Source organism: Gadus morhua, chromosome 13 (assembly GCF_902167405.1).
Source record: "Gadus morhua chromosome 13, gadMor3.0, whole genome shotgun sequence".
Classification (NCBI taxonomy): domain Eukaryota; kingdom Metazoa; phylum Chordata; class Actinopteri; order Gadiformes; family Gadidae; genus Gadus; species Gadus morhua.
In genome coordinates this window covers 14133749-14154720 of record NC_044060.1, presented here as the reverse complement: position 1 = coordinate 14154720, position 20972 = coordinate 14133749, and the positions used below count along the sequence as shown (strand labels likewise).

Here is a 20972-nt window from a genome sequence, read left to right as displayed (position 1 = left end):
TTTCACTGTCGCTCTCTCTTGTCTATCTCCCTTTCTCACTACTACTCCTAACTTGTTTACCTCTCATACTTATACTCTCTCTCTCGCTCTCCATTTACCTACCTCTCTCTACCACTCTCTATCTCTCTCTCTCTCAGGCTGCTGCTTCCAACAAGTGCACACACACACACACACACACACACACACACACACACACACACACACACACACACACACACACACACACACACACACACACACACACACACACACACACACACACAAACACACACACACCCCTACACACACACACACACACACACACACACCTAAACTCAGACACACACAGACACTCTCTTTCATGCACACCCACTCTCACAAACCCAAACAGACACATACACACACAACACCCCACAGGACGCCACCTAAGCCCCCCCCCCCCCCCCCCCCACTGTGTCTACTCACGGAGAGAAAATCTGCATCTTTATATGTTGTCTGGCGCTTTTGGGACCCTTGGTCTTGAAACATAGACGCAGGGGGTGTGAAGCAGGCAGTTCAAAGTGTGGAGTGTAACGAAAGGTTGGCCGTTGTGAATAAGGTGCAGTGAGCTGTACCCTTTTTAATATATCGCTGGATCTGCCGGCTCTGTGGTGTGAAATATGAAGTGAAGATGTTGTCTTCCTCACTGCATGATTCATGTAATGTATTTCAGTGTGTGTGTATCTGTGTGCGTTAGCGACCGTTGTGTGTGTGTGTGTGTGTGTGTGTGTGTGTGTGTGTGTGTGTGTGTGTGTGTGTGTGTGTGTGTGTGTGTGTGTGTGTGTGTGTGTGTGTGTGTGTGTGTGTGTGTGTGTGTCTGAGTCTCACAACAAGTGCAGACGTCCACACAGGCATTTTGGAGGAGTGCTTGATAAAACAGACAGAATACTCACTGTCGAGGTTCTAAGGCAATACGCCGAGCTGGGAATCTGCATCCGCAGCGCACTCTGCCCGGGTGCTCTGTCATGCTGCTTCGTAACGCGCCTTTGACTCACACTTAGAGTCAAAGTCGTCCGAAGCGTAAAGGTCAAATGCAATATTGATGCGTTTCTAATGTGTTCCACATGAGATGATGTCCGTGCATGTCTCGCTCGGAATAGGCTCAACGCCTGACACGCCAGACACAAGACACAGCAGTGTCACTGAGTCAGATGTTTGCATATGCTTCCCGCTTCAGTTGTTTGAGTTTTTCTGTCTCCGTCATTGAAATCCAACATCATGTTATCTGAAGAAGTTGAACCCCCCCCCCCCCCCCCCCCCCCTCTCTCTCTGTCTCTATCTGTCTCTCCCTGTCCTCTCTCTGCTGTCTTTCTCTCTCTGCCCTGAACTCACATCACATTTTCTATGTCTTTTGGGAATCAAAGAGTAGGTCACATCATCCCCACAGGCTTTCAGGGGTGTGTGTGGGGGGGGGGGGGCTCTGACTAAGCTTGTTCCGTGACTGACTGACTAACTAGGAGGGTTATGTCATCTCTGAAGAGCTGCTTTGTTTGAAAAGGCCCGCTCAGAAGGGGCTGTAAGTGGGCATGGCGGCGGGCTGAGTCACCAGTGCCCTTGAAGTCCTTTGACCTCCCGCGGGGGCCATAGTCAAGGGCTTGTTTGCAGCTGGGATTCCAGTACAAAATCTGATCTAGCTATCAGGTCTGACCGGTGGCCGATCAGTGGCTTATCAAGCGGTGCATCAGTTAGGATAAGTGATCGATCAGCAATTTAGTAATATTATCGGCCGATTTACGCAATGTAATCCGCCGATCAACTTCAAATTTGCAGATGGCAGGAGCTGAACACGTTACTTAGAGCTATAGCGAGTCACAGAGTTATCCTACACAGTCGCTGAGACAACATATGTACGCCCTGCATTTAATGCTGTTCCTCCCTGAGTCCAATCCAATTAGGCTAACCACAGACACAGACCCATTTCATTCATCTTGGTTATAGCATGCAACAACCAGCCTACATGCTGGAGAACAGGCTTCACGTGGTTTCGATTTTTTTTTGGAATGTGCAAGAAATTGTAGGCAAACACTTTTCGTTATTCACACAACTATAACCTCATAGGAGAAGGCTGCTGCACGCTAATTGCTTGCGCTTCATGTGAGAACAACTGGCTACACGCTGCTGTAATTGAAGATGAGCAAAAATAAAATCCCCCAAAAAGGATGTCTCTTTTATGGGCACGGATTTCACAAAGTGGCTTTGTTGTGTTGTGCATATACATTTCCATTCATATATTCACAAATTCACATATATTCACCTAACCATTGCTTGCTAGTCATTGAACTTTTAGCACAATTTATTTGTCTAAATGGTAGATTCTTCAACTTGTTTCCAACCTGTTTGCGTGAGTGCAAAAACTCAGATTTACAGTTGCATAGGCTGGAGTAAAAAATATTGTTGTCACAGGCAAAAAGTTACAATATCACCCATGGGCAATGTATATTGACAGATCAAGTTTATTAATTAAAAAGCTAAAAAACATATATATATAATGTGCTTATAATATTAGGTGAATGCAAATGAAAAGTATATGTAAAGCCTAGGCTAAATAATTATAATAATAACTATTTAGAATTACGGATTATAATATTATGCGATTATCTTGATTATCTTTATTAATATTGCGAAAGGGCAGCATTTTTTTTTATTGTTATAAACCGCCTGTTTTTCAGAAATTTGGAGTAAGAGACCTGTAAGCGCCGTTGACGCTTACCGACACGAAGACTTGGTCAGCACTCATAAACTGTTAAAGTGGCTGTAAAAGTTTGAAATCAGCACCCTGTAGACTGGCCACTGGAGAGACACACTTATTTCCTTTTCCATGCTTCATTCACTTGTGCAAATTCATTTTCTTTTGGAGAACATTACTGTGATAAAACAAGAAACTAGTCCACCTCGTGCAGTTCCTTGGCCAGTTTTCCACGTCCTCTGCCGTCTCCCCCCTGAAGCTATTCTACAACATAGTAGGACTGCAAGATGACTGTTACCCAAATCAACACCAGAAAGAGAAAGAGAGAGATGGTCAGTTGTACAGAGTTCCATTTAGTATCTCTGATCGCTGTGATCCATCAGCAGACGTGAACAGTAAGGGCCAAGTAAAGGCTTTACTTATTCCCCCAGTGCTTATCTTGTGTACAGAGTCTCTGAGAGATCAGACAGAACAATTCGATCCATCTTGCACCTAGCTTTCCATCGCCTGGAGGTGCACAGAGACCGTTTGTTCTGTCTCCACGGCAACACCATTAAGCAACTGACTTATTTCTACTACACATTTCTAGTGTGTGTGTGTGTGTGTGTGTGATTGTGTGTATGTGTGAGTGCGCTTATACACTGGTGTGGGTATATGTATGTGTGGATGGTTGGATATGTGCGCATGCATGTGTAGGTTTGTGTGTGTGTGTTTGGTGTAATTGTTGTAAAACAGCATAGGAATAAAACATAACTAATAATGTGAACCAGAAAAATGTCCCTAAAGTCGGTTGGAATAACACAGTCAGTTTATTTGTGCACTGCTGCCCCTCGCAACAGCGTAAGGATCTTTGCTCGGGATATTTGGTTAAAAAAAAATCTCATTAGTGATTTGCTGACTTCCAAACAACAAAATGAATCGTGTAAGCCCTCTACGACAGGGTTCTACAGTAATGAGAAAAGCCAGGAGTGGATTTTAGGGAGATTGCTTGTCTCAGTGCATTGTCTCCTTAGAGCCCAATACACAAAGTAGACGGCGCGCTTCCTGTGCACCATTGCAAGGATATTTACTCTTGATAACATCTGAAAGGGGAAAAAATCATACTGCATCTAAAAATTGTGTTCTGTTCAGTGTCTATATAATGTTCCATTCAGTATTAAGTGTTCACCTAGGAAGTAGGGAAAGAAGAGGAAAACAATTAAGAGTTAAAGTCGATACAGTGTTCTGTTCAGTTAAGCCAAAATCCATACGATTTTGCCAACATTCATTTGCTTATCAATTATTCATTGGCATCTTATTGAATGCAGCCATTTTCTTTGTGTTCACACACACACAATTTATCTTAAACTCCTTCCCCAGACAAAAGCACGTTAACCATTACAAACTTGAGTCCTATTGCTTGTTATGTTTGCCAATTGCGATCTCCTCATATACTGTATGCTGCATGTGGCAGAGACCTATTAACAAGTAGAGATTTCCAATTAAGGTGCCCTCATTGACCTGGTCCTCCTCAGAACTGTGTAAATAATCCCAAGGCCAGTTGTAAGAGAGGACAAACATATCTGCTGTTCTTCCTCTCTCTGCAGCTGATTCACACCATTAGCGTGGTGGACCGAGATGAACCCCAGTCAGGACATCACTTCCACTTCAACCTGGTCCCAGACGCTTCCAGCAATCGACACTTCACTCTCTGGGATGTGAAAGGTGACACACCCAGTGCCCTACAGCAAATTGGCGTGGTTTAACACATAGGACCGATTGTGTGTAGTTTGTTTATCTACGAGGTGTCCATCCTGTGTTCTCAAGAGGAGAATGGTTACGTTTGCTGAGTACAATATATATAGATATATATTGAGTGTACTCAACAGGCTTAACCCTTCTCTTTCTCTCTCTTTCAATATATATAGTCCTCTTTGCTACTCAAAAGTCAAGTGTTCTAAGCATGTGATAACAACAAATATCACACATACTGTTACAGTGGCCCATCCTAACAAATCGCAATCAGAAATATGAAGCCACCATGGTTTGAAACTATGAGCAATATCATTTCACTTGTCATTAATTCGATGAAGTAATTTCGACTTTCTGCTGACAAGCATATTTTACAGTAATTAAAATATCATAGAGATTTTTATTATCCTTTCAAATGAATGCAGGTTCAATAGCCTTAAGTACTTTAAGCTCCCATGGGCCACCCTCCTCTCTCTGCTCCACCAAATGTCAACAATGTGCATCGTTTTTCATCACGAATCGAGCCTCCCGTCCAACAAAGACAGCACAAACACAGCGTTCCTTAATGACGTAACATTAGGTTAAAGAAGCGCCATGGCTTTTAAGTGATGACTTAGCTTTAGTCGTCTACCTTTTATTTTTTTACTCTCTTTAATCTGCGTGGGTGTTTTTTTTTCCATCACACTTTTTGCCAACGTCGTTCCGAGTGGGAATAGATGATTTCAAGGCCCCTGCTTACCAGAGCTTTTAGAGACGCGCCCCAGAGTGAATGCGACGGCCGGCTAAATCAAGATGGATCTGACACCCGGAGAATGTCAGGGGAGTGCCGCGTGCTCGGGAAATGTCACCGTGCGGAAGCTGGGGGGTCCGCCAGCCCCTCCCACCCCCCTCCCCCTCCCCTGCACACGTGACCACACACACACGCACACACATCTGGCATTGTACGGCTCAGTAAGTCCTATGTGTACCTCAAGCGTGTGTTTGTATACATAGGCCCAAGAACACACTCACACACGCACACGCACGCACAAAAACGTATGCTCAAACAAACACGCACACACACATGTATTAATTAAAACTCAAACAAACACATCAACGCCACCTCACACACACACACCCACACACATACACACACATAGGGCACACACACACCATAACCTTGCTCTAATTAACTGGGTGTCCGTCCTGGTGGGACTCAAATGCCCCCAGGGCTCCTCCACCCCAAGTGACCGGGACACACACACAAACGCACTGCTGTGTCAAACTGTCGTCAGACGTCACCCTGCACTTTATCATGCTGGATCACACATTACATCTGGGTGTCCATGCATGAGCATCAGTGTGTGTGTGTGTGTGTTTGTGTGATCACACGTGTGCATAGGGCATTAGGAAATGCCACTCATACAAGCAGTTTGCACTGCTGGCACACACAGCAGGCACACCGACATGCAAACGCCAGTGTAACACACACGCATTCACAGACCCGCGCCCGGACTCGTGCGTGCGCTTGCCGAAGCAAATTGGGCGTGTGTGCGTGTGTGTGTTGCGTGGAAAGACAAACAGGACACCCACACAGTCCTTTTATCCTCCGTCCTCTTGTACGCTCTCCTGTCGCTTCTCATGGACACATTTGTCAACCTGCCACATTCAATCTGTCACATCTCTTTTTTACCATCATGGCCTCACATCGCATTCTATCACCAAACCTTGACACAGGAGAATAAAAACCTCTCTCTCTCTCTCTCTCTCTCTCTCTCTCTCTCTCTCTGTTCTATTTGGTCTCTCTGTTCTATTTCCCTCGCTCTCTGTCTCTCTCACTATTCTCTCTATCTCTCATCTGTTCTATTTGGTCTCTCTGTTCTATTTCTCTCGCTCTCTCTCTCTCTCACTCTCTCTCGCTCTCTCTCTCTCTCTCTGTTCTCTCTCCCTCTCTCTTTATCTCCTGTCTTTCACTCTCTTTCTGCGTTTCTCTCTCGCCAAAATTATGCGAAAGCCAATTCGCCTGACCTCTTCCTTAACACGGCGCTCTTTCATTTGCACGGTGGCTAGTTAATGAATCACCTTGGGAGCAAAACTCAAACTCCCTGAGAGGGGACATTTTATTCTGTGAACACATGGTTGAAATCCTGCAAAGCACGAGCAACTTAAAATGTGAATACATCATATGCCTACAGTCTTTTTCAGAATTCAGCCTTTGCAAATTCTGCATTCCCCCCACCCCTAGCCATTTCAACACAACCTGTATCTCTTTGACGAAGAAAGTTAAACATTGTCATGGTAATGTGCACCGATGCATCGATGACAAACACGTTATCGTGTTGTGTTTCCAAGGAGGATGCGCTAAGATAAAAACAATAGCGTCACGGTAGAACACGCTTCTATCTGCTCACGGTATCTCCCCATCTAGAGAGGCGTGTGTGACCGGGGAGCACACTGATTAGCGTACTGTATGGGCCCGCGCAGCCCCGGGATGGTTGACATTAATGTGTACCATGAGGGATGGAGTTGTCCATATCAGCAACACACAGGTCTGCAAATGAAAGATGAAGTCGCTATTCGCAAAAAGGCTCTGTATTCATCTTCAGCTAATTCATTTATGTCTGCCAAGCAAATATGGTATCGTATATGTCAGTGTCCAATGCACACGCTCCCTCTACCTCTCTGTCTCTCTCTCAGTCTGTCTCTCTCTCTCTCTCCGTCTCTCTCTTTCTCTCTCTCTCGCTCTCTCCCTCGCTCTCTGTCTTTCTACCTCTTTCTCTCTTTCTCCGTCTGTCTCTCCATCTCTCTCTCTCTCTCTCTCTCTCTCTCTCTCTCTTTGTCTCTCTCTCGTCCTAGAATGGTGATTCCAGGCCGTGCAGAAGGAACCAGCCATAGCAGGGTGTTTCTCTCCTCTCTGCTTGTTTACATCCCCCACTTTTTGTCATTGTATTGAACAGCGCACTCCACAACCCGCTGGGATGACACTTGGAACGCTCTTCATTGCATAATTATATTCTTAAATCAACCGGGACACAATCGTGACACATTCTCACCGCGCCGGGCGTGGGAGTCACGCACACTCCCATTGTCTCTGCTTCACACACAAGAGAGAGAGAGAGAGAGAGAGAGCAAAAGGACATCAACAAAAGTTCCAAAAATAAAAACACAATTGTGGACTCAACATCCTTCGGTCTTCTTGTTGTCTGCTCTCCCCCACTCCTCACCCTCCCCCCCTCACCACCTCATGCGACTCACAGACAACACTGCTGGCATCCGGACCCAGCGGTCAGGCTTCAACCGCAATGAGCAGAACGTGTACTTCCTGTCCATCCTGGTGGTGGACAGCGGGCCGCCCGCCCTGAGCTCCACGGGCACCGTCACCATCCACGTGTGCGGCTGCGACGCAGGTGACAACACAGGCGCACGCACAAACACACAGACACACAAACACACTCAAACGCACACACACACACACACAAGCGCGCTGTGACCACCGTGGCGATCAAGCGCGGTCCGAACAAGCTGTGTACTTTCTTGTCCATCACGAAGCCCTCCGCGGTCTCCGTGTTGCCTTTGTCCCCACAACAGTAAACATGGATTTCAGTTGCACATCATGCAGAAAAAAGAGCAGTGTTTTTTTTGGTGTTTGTTCAATGTTAAGTGCCAGGAGGGTTTTTTTTTTAACAGCAAGTGTTGCTTTTTATCTTCCACACAGATGGAGCGATCCAGTCCTGCAACGCTACGGCCTATGTGATGAGTGCTGCACTCAGCCCCGGAGCGCTGATAGCCTTGCTGGTCTGCATGCTCATCCTCATCGGTGAGCTCACAAATGGATGGAGGGACGGAGGGATGGATAGACTGTGGATGGATGGATGGATGGATGGATGGGTGAAGTGAGGAAGGGAGGGAGAGAGGGAGAAGGTTGGATAGACGGAGGGAGGTAGAGCGATTGAAGGGGAAAGGAGGGAGAGGGTTGAATAGAGGGAAGAAATGAAAATAATTGACTAAGGGAGGGTGGGGAGGATGGATAGATGTAGAGACGGGGAGTGAGAGGGAGGGATGATGAGTAGAATGGATGAATAGATGGATGAAAGGATGGATGTAAAGATAGCTGGATGATGGATGGATGAGCGGACAAAGGGATAGCTTTATTAATGGATGGATTGGCGGATACATGGGGGAGAAAACGGATGGAATGAAATCGTGTCCAATCGTTAGCACTGCTTTGAAAAGTGAGCAGCAAATCTGTCTTGTTTGGTACATTCAGAGAGTTGGGTAGAGCTCTCTCAACACCTCCTAGTATAACTATGGCTCTGCCAGCGCTAGCACATCACAACAGCTCCATTTGAGGAGCTTCAGACATTAAGTTCCCCCACGCCGTATGCTCACACCACCAGCGACCATGGAGGACAAAGTGGAATGCAGGTGACAGCTCGCGGCAGAGGGTGAAGTCGGCATAGGGCTCACGGTTGTTGGAGACGAGGAGAGGTTGAACAGAAGTCGACTCCCGGGAACTGACACAGGAGAAGAGCCAATTCGAGGGTAGAGGGAGGAGGATCAATGTAGATCCAAACATTTCAATGTAAATGACATTGATGAATATAATTAATTAGCAAAGGCACATTCTGAAGGTGATTTGAATTCCTGCCTATGTTTACTTACACGAACAAACGCAAAAGTGTGTGTTGTGTGAAAACCGCAGCACGCACGTTTCATTGGGAAACCTTTGACCACCAGCTGATAGATTGTATGGAAATTATGTTTAAGTGATGATGTGTGTGTGTGTGTGTGTGTGTGTGTGTAAAGGCTTTGTGGTAAAACTATAAACAACAACGTTAATTTTTCTACAGCAATAAACAACCCTACGCCACTTATAATACATCCAGACACTTTGTACTCTGAAAAGTTTTGATGCATCCGCCCAACAGCGTCATCCATTAAGCTTGACTTTTGCATCCACACAGAGATGCAAAGACCTGAGATATGTCCTCCCTTCTCAGACGGGTTCGCCTCGCTGGCAGTGTGAGCATACGGTAACGAGGCATGACAAACTCGCTGGCACCACCACCGTGGCGGGATTTGGCTGTCCCTGCGTACGCGTGTGTTTGCATGTGTCGATGAGTGGCAGTCCTTGAAGAACCAGTGAGCTGCCATAGTTATAAGAAAAAGGCTATGTCGATGCAGACCAACGCGAGCATAGCCTCCACTTTGTGCTGCTGCGCAGGTGAGAGGAAGAGCAAGGATGAACAGAGGACCTGTGTCATAGAAAGACATCAATATTGGATGTTCACCCCCTGGATTTTATTTTTTGGTGTGTTTTTTGTTTTGTCGTTTTGTCTCTAAGGAGATGGCTCTCGTTGCAGCCCAGCGTAAAGAGGGTTTCAGGCCCTGTGAACGGTATGGATCCACTTGACTCACCGGAGCATCGGGGAATACAAGGCAGGGTAGAGCAGTGAGAGAAAGAGTGAGCAAAAGGCTGGCTCAGCACTCTCATCCCTCCGGAAAGCCGGCTCAAAATACACACCGATTTTATATATCTATATAGTTTGCATGCGTGCATGTGCATGCTCGCACGCTCACACACGTGCACACACAGAAACATACACACAGGAAAAGAGACATAATCGTACAGACGCACACACACACACACACACATGCAGGAGAGTGGCTGAAGAGGCTTGATTTGTCCTCTGTCAATGTTTCATGAGTTCTTCATCCATCCGGCCATATTTTTTCTTGTTCTTCGGTGTAAAGAGAAGAGAAAGCACGACTTCAGTGTTTTTTGTGTGACTCTTCTTGTTTATAGGTTCTCCACACACTCCCAGTTCATGAGGGATGATGTATTATGTGAAACCCCCGATGGTGGCCTAAAAAATATAAATAAGGGATACATTATTTGAAGACCTGCAGTAACGAGGGTAGTTGATGTTGTGATTCCATTTACCCCAAAACCATATAGAGAGTCTCCAAAAGCACATGATTTATTCATCAGGGTGAGTTTAAAAGCTTCAACAGGAGTAGTATGAATCTGAGAGGAGAAACTGACCCTTTTGAACCCCCAGAAAATGAAAGCTATATTAGGGCAACGTTGAGGTTTCGGTGAACACCACTCTTGTTATGTAATGACTATGAATGGGTTGGCATGGTTCAGAGTCTTTATTATTCATTCCGATTCAGGTGCCTTAATCAAAAGCAGTTATAAGGTGCGCACAGACTAGATTACCCAGAATCACTGTGTTGAACATTACGCCTACAATGTCGAATCAATTGGGAACAGTTTTCACGGTTTCCCTTGTTTTGATACCAGAGACACTAATTGGGGCCGAGGTGTCGATAGCGATTTTTGCTTACAGATTTTGATCCGTAGAAACAGACAGCAAAGCACCTCATCGATAGTCTGGCTGCCAGGCCAAGATCAATCGCAGATTGCACGTTGGTTTGGGGAAGCTGCTGTCATTTTCTTCAGCACAAGAGGCGTGATCCACAGGCCTATTTGAAATTACTCTGTACACGATTGGCTGCTTGCCGTCGCTTCTCTGTCGACATTGTGTTAAACCAGCCAATAGCGCGCCAAGGGGCAAAGCCAGCTTGGTGATTGGCTCCCGCAAAATCGTATCGGAAGCAGAAAGAAATGTATTGCTCTTCTCCAACCCCTTGTGCAGGGCGAACTCAAATCGCCGGCAGAATGGGCGGGGCTACCCAGTCTACCTCATCGAGGCATTGACGGACGGGCTGAGCAGGAGTTCCCTGGTCTCTGCCAGTCCTCGTTTGGACAGTTACATCTGGTGCTCCTGATATTACTGTCCACATTACTGTCCACTGCCCGCATGACTAGGGAGAGAGGGGATGGGGACAGAGATGGACAGCAGTGTGGACAGCAGTGTGTTACCAGTTATCCCCGGGTGATAAAAGCAGATGGCGGAGTCGGTGTGAGGATGGGCGCTAGAGTAGCGCGTGCTAGCCCCACTGGTGTTGGAGTGCCTATCTGAGAACCCACTCTGCTGATAGTGCTCATGTAAACACTTTGTGTACACACACACACACACACAAGTATACACACACACACACACACAAACGAGCAAACAACGCACACACACACACACACACACACACACACTCACAGACACTCACAGACACACACACACACACACACACACACACACACACACACACACACACACACACACTCACAGACACTCACAGACACACACACACACACACACACACACACACAGTCACACACAGAACAAACAGCCACTAGTAGCTCGATAGCTATTATCGTATCCCATGAAAGCATATGTTGTACATACACAATGGATACATGAAGCCTGAGGTCTCTCTCTCTCTCTCTCTCTCTCTCTCTCTCTCTCTCTCTCTCTCTCTCTCTCTCTCTCTCTCTCTCTCTCTCGCTCTCTCTCTCTCTCGCTCTCTCTCTCTCTCTCTCTCTCTCTCTCTCTCTCTCTCTCTCAGTGGACCATCCTTATTACATCAATTGCTGCACTGATGAGAAAAATTTAAAAACAAATTTCTGCCTAATTACCCTACAAACCAACAGTACCTCCATCAGTTTGTTTAAGGGGGGCTGGTGGTGGTGGGGGGGGGTTCTCTGTGATGAATCCATTCCGCTACACTCAAGCATCTGCAGGCATCCATTCCAATTACCTCCCATCTGCCTTGATGAACTGGTGGGCCAGTGCAACCGGTGCTGCCCAAGGGTAAATTAAGCGTCTTGTCAGAAATGGTATCCAACATCTGCACGCAAGAGGATGCGCAGTTGCATGTGTGTGTTGGTTGGTTGGACCCGTCGTACACATAAAACAGAAAAAAAATTGTATGGGCCCCGAGAACGTATGTTGATGCAATAGTTGCGTTGCCAATCTGATTTGACTTCGCAAGCTCACCGCCCCCCAGTGGACTTTGAAGAAAACACAGCGATAGGAGGCATTGGCTCCTCACTGCTTAGTAGTTGCTGCAGCTCCTATCTGCTGGTCGATCCGCGGTTTACCTACGTCATTCATTAGATGTGGGTGTTCAGATATAAAGGGTGTGTCAGTCCTAATTTGAACCCAACATTTAGGGTGCTAAGGCCCAATCCCATTACTCCCCCTTCCCCCTTCCCCCTTCCCCCTCCCGCTTCCCCCTTACCCTTACCCCTTACCCTTACCCCTTCAAAACAAGGGGGAGGGGGAAGGGGGAAGGGGTAGAAATGGGATTGGGCCTAAGTGTCTCCTGAGCTGTTGCAGTAGCTCAGGAGGTGGAGCAGGTCTTCTGTCAACAGGAGGACCAGCTCCTCCTAGCTGTGTGTCGAGGTGCCCGTGAGCAAGACGCCTATAGCAGCAACGGCTCCATCAAGCTGGTGGTTTCCTTGGATGGTTGACCCCGCTGTCGGTGTATGAAGAGGTGAATGGGAAGCATTCATTGGGAAGGGCTTTGAGTGGCCACAGTTTTAAAAAAGTGCTTTACCATTTAAATACTCCTGAATCAGTGAAAATGAGTTTTATTTAAGCATTCCTTCCATATAATCAGCCCGCACACTTATTTCCTGGCACTTATTCATATTTGAGGATGTCCTTCTAGTTTTTTATTATATTCATTTTGGATTTCCAAATACACTCGCATGGCAGTTATTTGTTGCTCTTTTGAAACACGGAAAAAAATGTGCGGTGATCCAGAGGTGATCCATAATATGACGGTATATCTGTCTCTGTTAATAGATCATTTTCCTCATTGTGAAAAAATTACGGAGCTCTGCACCATGGGGCTTCCATATGTTGTCATGAATCGAACAGAACCCTGATGACCCTAAAGGAGACCCATCCAGCCACATAAGGAATTGTGCTGTTTCACCATAATGTATGCCTCAATGAACCGTTCCTCCAAAGCCTGCCTAACGATTTTCTGAAAACTCGTCCAATCGATTTTGGGAAAACCGACCCTTACACACAGTGAGCCAAACATCTATTCCCAAAGTCATAAGGGCGATTTTTCTTTCATCATGTAGGCCTTCTAACAAAAACATGTTTCTCCCCTCATATCTATATTCCTTTATTCGTTTTATGATGCCTTTCAGGGCTTTCGTACTATCGTGATAAGAAGGAAGATGTTGCTGCATACAGTCCCTGGTACCCTTGTATGGACCAGGTGGTGATATTGAAATCATATACATTTGGACGGTGCATTATGTTTAAATTACTGTGACCGTTTTGAAATGAGTTATTGACTCGAGAACAGAACGCCATTGAACACCGTCTCCTAATCCCAAGATAAACCTTGCTACAAATTGTCTTTGTTGTTTGCGGAAAAAAAAGAAAGAAAGATATACCAACACCGAGATGTGTATCAGCAGACTTCATTATACATTGCACACAGCCCCCAATATATTTTTTTTCTTTCTATCAGCCTCCGCTTTGGGCTTATCTGTATGCATGGCAGAGTTCACAACTGCAAGGTTCCCTAGTCAAATTACCATCCTCATCGCTGTGGATTTAGAGTAATTGTCTTCCCCCACTCTTGGCATGCATGGAAGTGTGCTCCGGAGTCGAACAGCCAACCCACGGATGTGCGCCTGCAACCCCCCCCCCGCCCCTCCCCCGCCCCCCCGAAAAGAGAATTAACTTATCCAGTTTACGGCAACGGAACAATCGAGCGGGAATGAATGGAGGCGCCGGTGTCCAACAGAGCCTGGTAAACAATGACGGAGCAGAGGGATTACACATTATCAGATACCGCATACTCTACCCCCCTCCTCCCCAGCCCCAGCACGTCCCAACACCTCCCCCCGCCTACATCTCCCCACAACTCCCCCCCCCCTCACCTCCCGAGACAGGCAGCCTTGTCTCTTCCTTCCGCCACGGAAGGCAGGGAACACACACGCACACAGACGCAGCACACCCCACCTCGTCCTCCCGCGTCGGCCCGCATTCAAGTCGTTTACACAAAATAAGGGACAATTAGGGCCACCGCAACAAGTTGTTTGTGCGATTAACACGCGTGTCGCTGATGTTGTTTTGCAATTTGGCTCGGCAAAGGGGAATAATGGGTGTGGAGCGGTGGGAAGAGAAATAAACCGTAGAGTCGTGCTTTTGGAGTCATGTGCTGACAGGGAAAGTCACTTTGTGTACGCATATATTTTCCACTTGAAGGGCTCGCACGGAATAACTTTCCCCACTGTCAGAGGAGCTAGCCTTGTAGCATCAGCAACCGTGTCTGGCATCACCCTGACGATGTGTTTTTTGTTGTTGTTGTTGTTGTTGTTATATGTGTTCATGTTGCAAATGTTGTTTGGGGATCTAACACATTTTCTTTATCATCTTGTTATTTTACCATCCGATTAAAAAGGCTGCTCTTGAAATGGGGGAAGATGGCATCATCACAGAGAAATAGCTGAGAAAGCGTAGACATGGAGGCTGGCGTGTTCCCCCTCCCATGAACACAGAACTCTTTGCCCGTCACCCATTAGACCATGTGAGGGGAGGAGAGTTGGAAATCAACTTAGCGCTTATTTCCACTCTGACCTTTGTTGTTGCAAAACGAACAAGTCCATGTTTATGTCCCGCACCTCACCTCATATTGACTACGATAGATGTTCAGCTTTACTTCTTATTAGCTCCAAAAACTTTAATGAGGTTGTGTGTGTGTGTGTGTGTGTGTGTGTGTGTGTGTGTGTGTGTGTGTGTGTGTGTGTGTGTGTGTGTGTGTGTGTGTGTGTGTGTGTGTGTGTGTGTGTGTGTGTGTGTGTGTGTGTGCAAGCGTGCATGTGTGTGTGCGTGCACAACTAGCATCAGGAAAGGACACGGACCGCTTTGATCCCACAGTCAGTTACCAAAGCATGGAAGAGCCAACGCCCCCCCCGCTGGCTTTGCATAACACAAACGAAAGCTATTGCTAGTAACAGCGTCGGCTGCAGACAACCAGCCGCAAACCCAGCAGTGTGGCTGAAGAAACAGCCGAGCACTTCCATTCTGTCCACGCGTACCATTCACAGCTGGCATGCTGTGTTGTGGCATTTTGTTTTTGTCAGTTCAGATTCTACAACCCTGAGGCGTTGGGGGGGAGGAAAGAGCCTTAATGTATAGAGAGAGTCAAGCACGGCCTCAGCCCCGGAGCTGTCAGGGAAGACGGGCCATCGGACTGCCGGGGTGCCAGACTCACGAGTAACTGCTAGATGGTGACCCTATTAATAATGTCTTCATAAAGGCCCAGTGGGATTTTCTATGCATCTAAAGCGATTGAAAAAACACAGTGGGAGGTGAGGGCAGAATAAACGTCAACATTCCAAGTCAGTTGTAAGAATCGTGATTTAATTCTCCAAATACCAAGCGAACACGGAGAATCTCAGTGGCTAGTTCATCTTCATTAAATGTATTATACTTCATTAGACGTTGTTAAGGCTTGAATATTAATGGGTTTTTAGCATAGAGTGGTGCAAGGCAGCAGATCATGTCCCAAGTTGCAAACATGGATTGTTTTCAGCCGCCGGTTGGCAAGAATGGCGAATGGCAAAACTACACGCTCATAACTGACATGTGTAAACCAATGGTCGAAAAAGATTTTCCAGTCTATGATTCAATATGTTTTTATGATAAATACATCTTGTATCTCACATGAGAATGACTCAGTGTTCATTAGAACACATAGTTGTAGTTCCAATCGAGCAACTGGATTGGTACATTACCTGTAGAATGTGATCAAATAAACATGAAAGTACTCATCACTATGATATTACTCTGCAGATGATTTGGCCCATATCACTACCTTACTAGCATAAATATTAGAATTCCCGGAATCGCTAGAAGCATTAGCTTAAGTTGACTGGCTTGCTCGACAACAGGGTCTTGAAAGCGTCCTAGTGGCTGGACTCTCCCCATTGGCTGGGGATAAACTACCGTTTAGTTGGATTGTTTCTGGGTATTAGTCAGACCCCATGTACTTCCAGGAAAACGGAGATGATGAACATAGAACAAAGAAGGATTAATTTGCCCCACCATATGGCTATATTCAGATGTTCTATATTATTTATTTTTGAAACTGTGATGTAATCACAATATGACACGAGAGGCTGTGCTTTACCGGTAAAGCAAACCTCTTTTGTAAGATTAGTTAATTAGTTTCTACAAACAAATACAACTTTTCCTGTCTGATCTCCGGTAATTATAAAAGATTGCTGACTGCTGTCGCAGGCTGTCAACGGATCTGTTTGACCTATTAAAGCAAGACAGAGCCCAAAGCCCAGCGGAGGGGAGTGTGGGCGCCGTGGTTGCGCCACACTCGTCTGATCACGACCGGAGATAGTAATTGGAGTAACGAACACGAGATTAAAGGCTCATTGATTCATCGCGATGCATGAGCATTTGTTTTCCTCTCCGCTCATTAGTGCGTTTAGCGATGCGTCGTGATTGGTCCATCGGTTAATTCACCTGTAGCGGCCCCTGCGTCGGTTCCAAGGGAGGCTGGGAGCCTCTGGGCAGAGGTCGCCTCTGCTGAGAGGCAACAACACGGTCAAGGCTCTGCATGACTTATTGATACACAAATTGGATTCCATCAAGTCTTCAGATCATTCTGAAAAACAGGGGAATGGGGAAAATAAATCCATGCTGATGCATTAATTACGACGGATTTGAAGTAAATCCGGCGTAACTTCAGTTTCAAACATACCAACAAACTATGGTTAGGATCTGATTGTGTATATATATATATATATATATATATATATATATATGTATATATATCAATAAATAATACACATATATATCTATATATACCACAGACGGTCTCATGGTATGTATAATTACTGGCAAAGAAACTTCTTAAACCTCTACTGTGTTTAGTCTTTGCAAACTTTAGACCTGAAATTCCTCCAATTCAAGGACTTTAAAAACAGTTTTAGAATGGAACTTCTCTATCGCACAGCTTTTGTGTTACCAATAAATCCCACAAGGACCTGGTAGTATTCATGAGTCCATGGAATGTGCAGGGCTCACATTAACTATTCGAAACTCGCACTGCTATTTTCTCACTTTTTGTGCACTGTATGGCGACGTGCATCAATCGATGACCACCGAAGACAACGACAAAATCCCCATTCTCACCATGCTCTCTCTCTCTCTCTCTCTCTCTCTCTCTCTCTCTCTCTCTCTCTCTCTCTCAGTGCTGGTGCTGCTCATCCTGACCCTGAAGCGCCACCGGAAGGGCCAGCGGATCGCCGAGGACGAGGAGGACATGCGCGACAACGTCATCAAGTACAACGACGAGGGCGGCGGCGAGCAGGACACGCAGGCCTACGACATGAGCGCCCTGAGGAACCTCTACGACTTCCCAGAGAGCAAGGGCCCCGACGCCGGGCCCCCGGACCTCCGCTCCCTGCCGCAGTGGGTCCAGGCCGGCCGGAACGGCGCCGGCGGCGGCGGCGGGTCGGCGACCGGCGCGGCCACGGCCTCCGCGGTGGCGGCGGCGGCGAACGAACCGCCGGCGGACTTCTCCCTCTTCAAAGGCTACATCCGCAAGAAGGTGGAGCAGGCGGACGCCGACCTGTCGGTGCCGCCCTACGACTCGTTCCAGACGTACGCCTTCGAGGGCTCCAGCTCGCCGGCGCTGTCGCTGAGCTCCATCCACACGCTGTCAACGGCGTCGGAGCAGGATTTCTCCTACCTCAGCGACTGGGGGCCACGCTTCAGGCAGCTGGCGGGCTACTACGCGCCGGCCAACCCGGAGGAGGACGGCTCCTAGCAGAAGGCCGTCGCGATCGCCCTAGTCGCCCCCCTCCCTCCGACTCCTCCTTCCTGCTCCTCCTCCTCTTCGGCCTCCTCCTCCTCCTCCTCCCCTCACCCCCTGACCTCGGTCGGATCATCAGACAGGACTGGACCCTCGTGAGAACAGAGAGCACCTCCTCTTTGATGGGATAATGACATGAGGCGGCGCCACACTTTGAACTCCACTTTGGTAAAGAACTTTCTTACGACAATGCGATTAAAAGCAAGACTGAAACCCCTTCTGTCGAGATGGTTTTTTCACGACAGTTCCTCTGTGTTTTCCGAGTGTCAAGACACGAAACCGAGGTGTGGATATGAGAGACAACGCAGTAGCGCATAGAGTTACTCAATCATCATCTGGCGAGGCGGGAGTACACACCGAGAGGACATGTTGAAAGGGGGCACTGCCAGCACACCAAGCAGGAAAACATTACCATTCAAATATGTCTCCAGGCAGAGTATTCTCTCTCAAGTCACTGACATTAATCTTTTCTTTTTTCTTCAGCTGTTGCAAACAGCAGGAAGAATCAGCGTTCAAAATGAAACCAGGAAGGGGGAGATTTTTTTTTGTGGAGGGGTGGGGGGGGTTTGCGATTTTAACAGGCCAAGGCAAAACTATCAAAAAAAGCTAAAGTATTTATTTAAGGAGAAAATATTTATGTATTTATTCATTTCTATGTATTTATTTATTTATTTTGAACCATGATCCACATTTTTGAATGAGGAGGATGGAGAGGGGGGAGGAGGAAAGTGGAGAATGGAGTGAGGCTGAACATGGACGTGGAGGAAAAATACAAAAAGAGGTTTGAGGACTCTGAGACCGTACTGTCAGGGACAACACAGAAGGACTATTGGGATGGTCAAACCGTCGTGTCTGGTTCACAGCAGATGTACATTTTGATTTAACTTTGACTTTTTTTTCTATTAACATTATTTCTTACAAAATGAAAAAAATCACTTGTATCTTTGACTGCTAGTGGAAAGGGTTATCAAAAGAAAGACAACAATGATTAAAAACAGTGTGATTATAAAAGAGTTGTTGATTCAGTTTTATATCAGTTGGATTTTTTAATAATTTCCTGTGTGTTTTTATTGATTTTATTTTACAATGAATTAAAGTTCAAGTGTCTTCGTAGTTTTAATTGTCATAAATTAGGGACAATTATTTTTACATACATTAGGGACAAATATTTTTCTCTTAATAGCCAGTTATAAGGCAATAAGGCACAAACAGCACGAATGATGTAAGACTAAACAAAATGTTATTTCATACATATTTTCTGTGTGAGTCTGTATTATGCGTTCATATCATTTTATATTCTATGGTATTTTAAGTATTTTTCCCTTTAAAGTTTGCTGGGGCGGGGAAGGGGCAAAATTATGATTTCAAAGATGGATATATATGAAGTTTAAATGGGACATGTACTACTGACATTGGCCACCACCATACTGGTGTCCCACAAGCCTCCTCAATGTTGACATAAATTTGCAAATGTATGAGGAATTTAATAATGAAATTAATGAAAATCAATAAATATTTAAGTTTCCATTTGTTAAAGCCTACCTCTTACTGTCTACTATCTATTATAAAATTTTACTCGATAATCCATGATTTCTGTATTCCTAATTGTTGTTTGATGAAGATGTCTTTGGAATGAACAATAAATAATTGTATATGTCACTTGGGTTTGCACCAGGGGTACATTCAGGAAATAGACTAATCTGAGACAAACTAGAAGAGAAGCAATCACCGGAGTGCCCCATCGCTGGCCCCTAAAACTCTTAATGGTAATTGTCCAAGAGTCAAGCGGGTTTGAGACGCACATCAAGTTGCTTTCATCATTCTGCTCTGCTGCTAAAGTGGCCGCTGAGAATTCAGGCTTGCACTTCATGTTAATTTGTGTTCTGATTGGTTTTCAAAGGAAATGTCGGCTGGGTTGTTTTTATAGCTTATCGACTGATGAATGCGGATCATTTATTGTTAAGTTGTCTTTTGGATTTGATTCAATGTTTTTATGAAAGCAACTTTGGCCCGCCCTGTGCATTTCAGCGGATATCTGAAGGATCAATTTATACGCAAAGTTTCAGTGACTGCGTCTTTGATGCATTTCCTCCCTCTACTTAAAGAACTTGACTAGGAATTTGATTTAAAATATATAAAGTCAGACATGAGGTTATCCTTGTTAGTTTGTGGTCTGCTTCAAAACAATATTATGTTTGAACACATAATGCCTCAGGCTGCGTGGCTTTTCCTTTCAAGCCAGGTCTTATTGTGGCCAACCTGCAGGTCATCAATTCACCACAACAAAAGCACCAGAGAAACATAAACAACCCCTGTCACCTGAACCCTGCCCTCCTGTTGCCAGCAACACATTCTAAATGATAGAGCCAGAAGAAGAATAGTTGTGGTTTCCGGTTGTTTTTATAAGTCATAATTGATCATTCCCCATGCATCTACGGTGTCTTGCTTGACGTTTCTATAGCAGCAACACATCCTGCATTCAATGCAATCATTTCCTTACTCATTTTATCCACTTTCTTACATGGAAAGACTAAGAGTATTCTCTTTTTATACCATTACAGTCTAAATTAACATTCTATGTTGCACTTGACAAGTTACAAATTGACAGAAGTCAAAGTGCAGTGCTCGGTGTAATGAATCGTAGCTGTGAGCTTCCCAACACCTCGTTTATTCGCACATTAAAAGGAGATAATTGTCCAACACATTCCCCGTCATAGCAGCAGCCAGTGTGAAGTCTTTGTATGCATTTATGTCATGTATGTGAGTGTGTGAGTCAGAGTGTGTTTTT

General features: G+C 45.8%; 1 protein-coding gene across 1 annotated transcript in view; it reads left to right on the top strand.

Annotated features, from left to right (window-relative positions):
* cdh22 (cadherin 22) overlaps positions 1–19843 on the top strand; it is a 139318-nt gene extending 119475 nt beyond the window's left edge. Inside the window, exons 10-13 of the mRNA XM_030375616.1 lie at positions 4291–4408; positions 7672–7821; positions 8130–8231; positions 17562–19843. Of these exons, the coding sequence (XP_030231476.1) occupies positions 4291–4408; positions 7672–7821; positions 8130–8231; positions 17562–18139 (948 nt within the window). The 3' untranslated portion in view covers positions 18140–19843. The remainder of the gene's footprint in view (positions 1–4290; positions 4409–7671; positions 7822–8129; positions 8232–17561) is intronic.
* The last annotated feature ends 1129 nt before the right edge of the window (positions 19844–20972 follow it).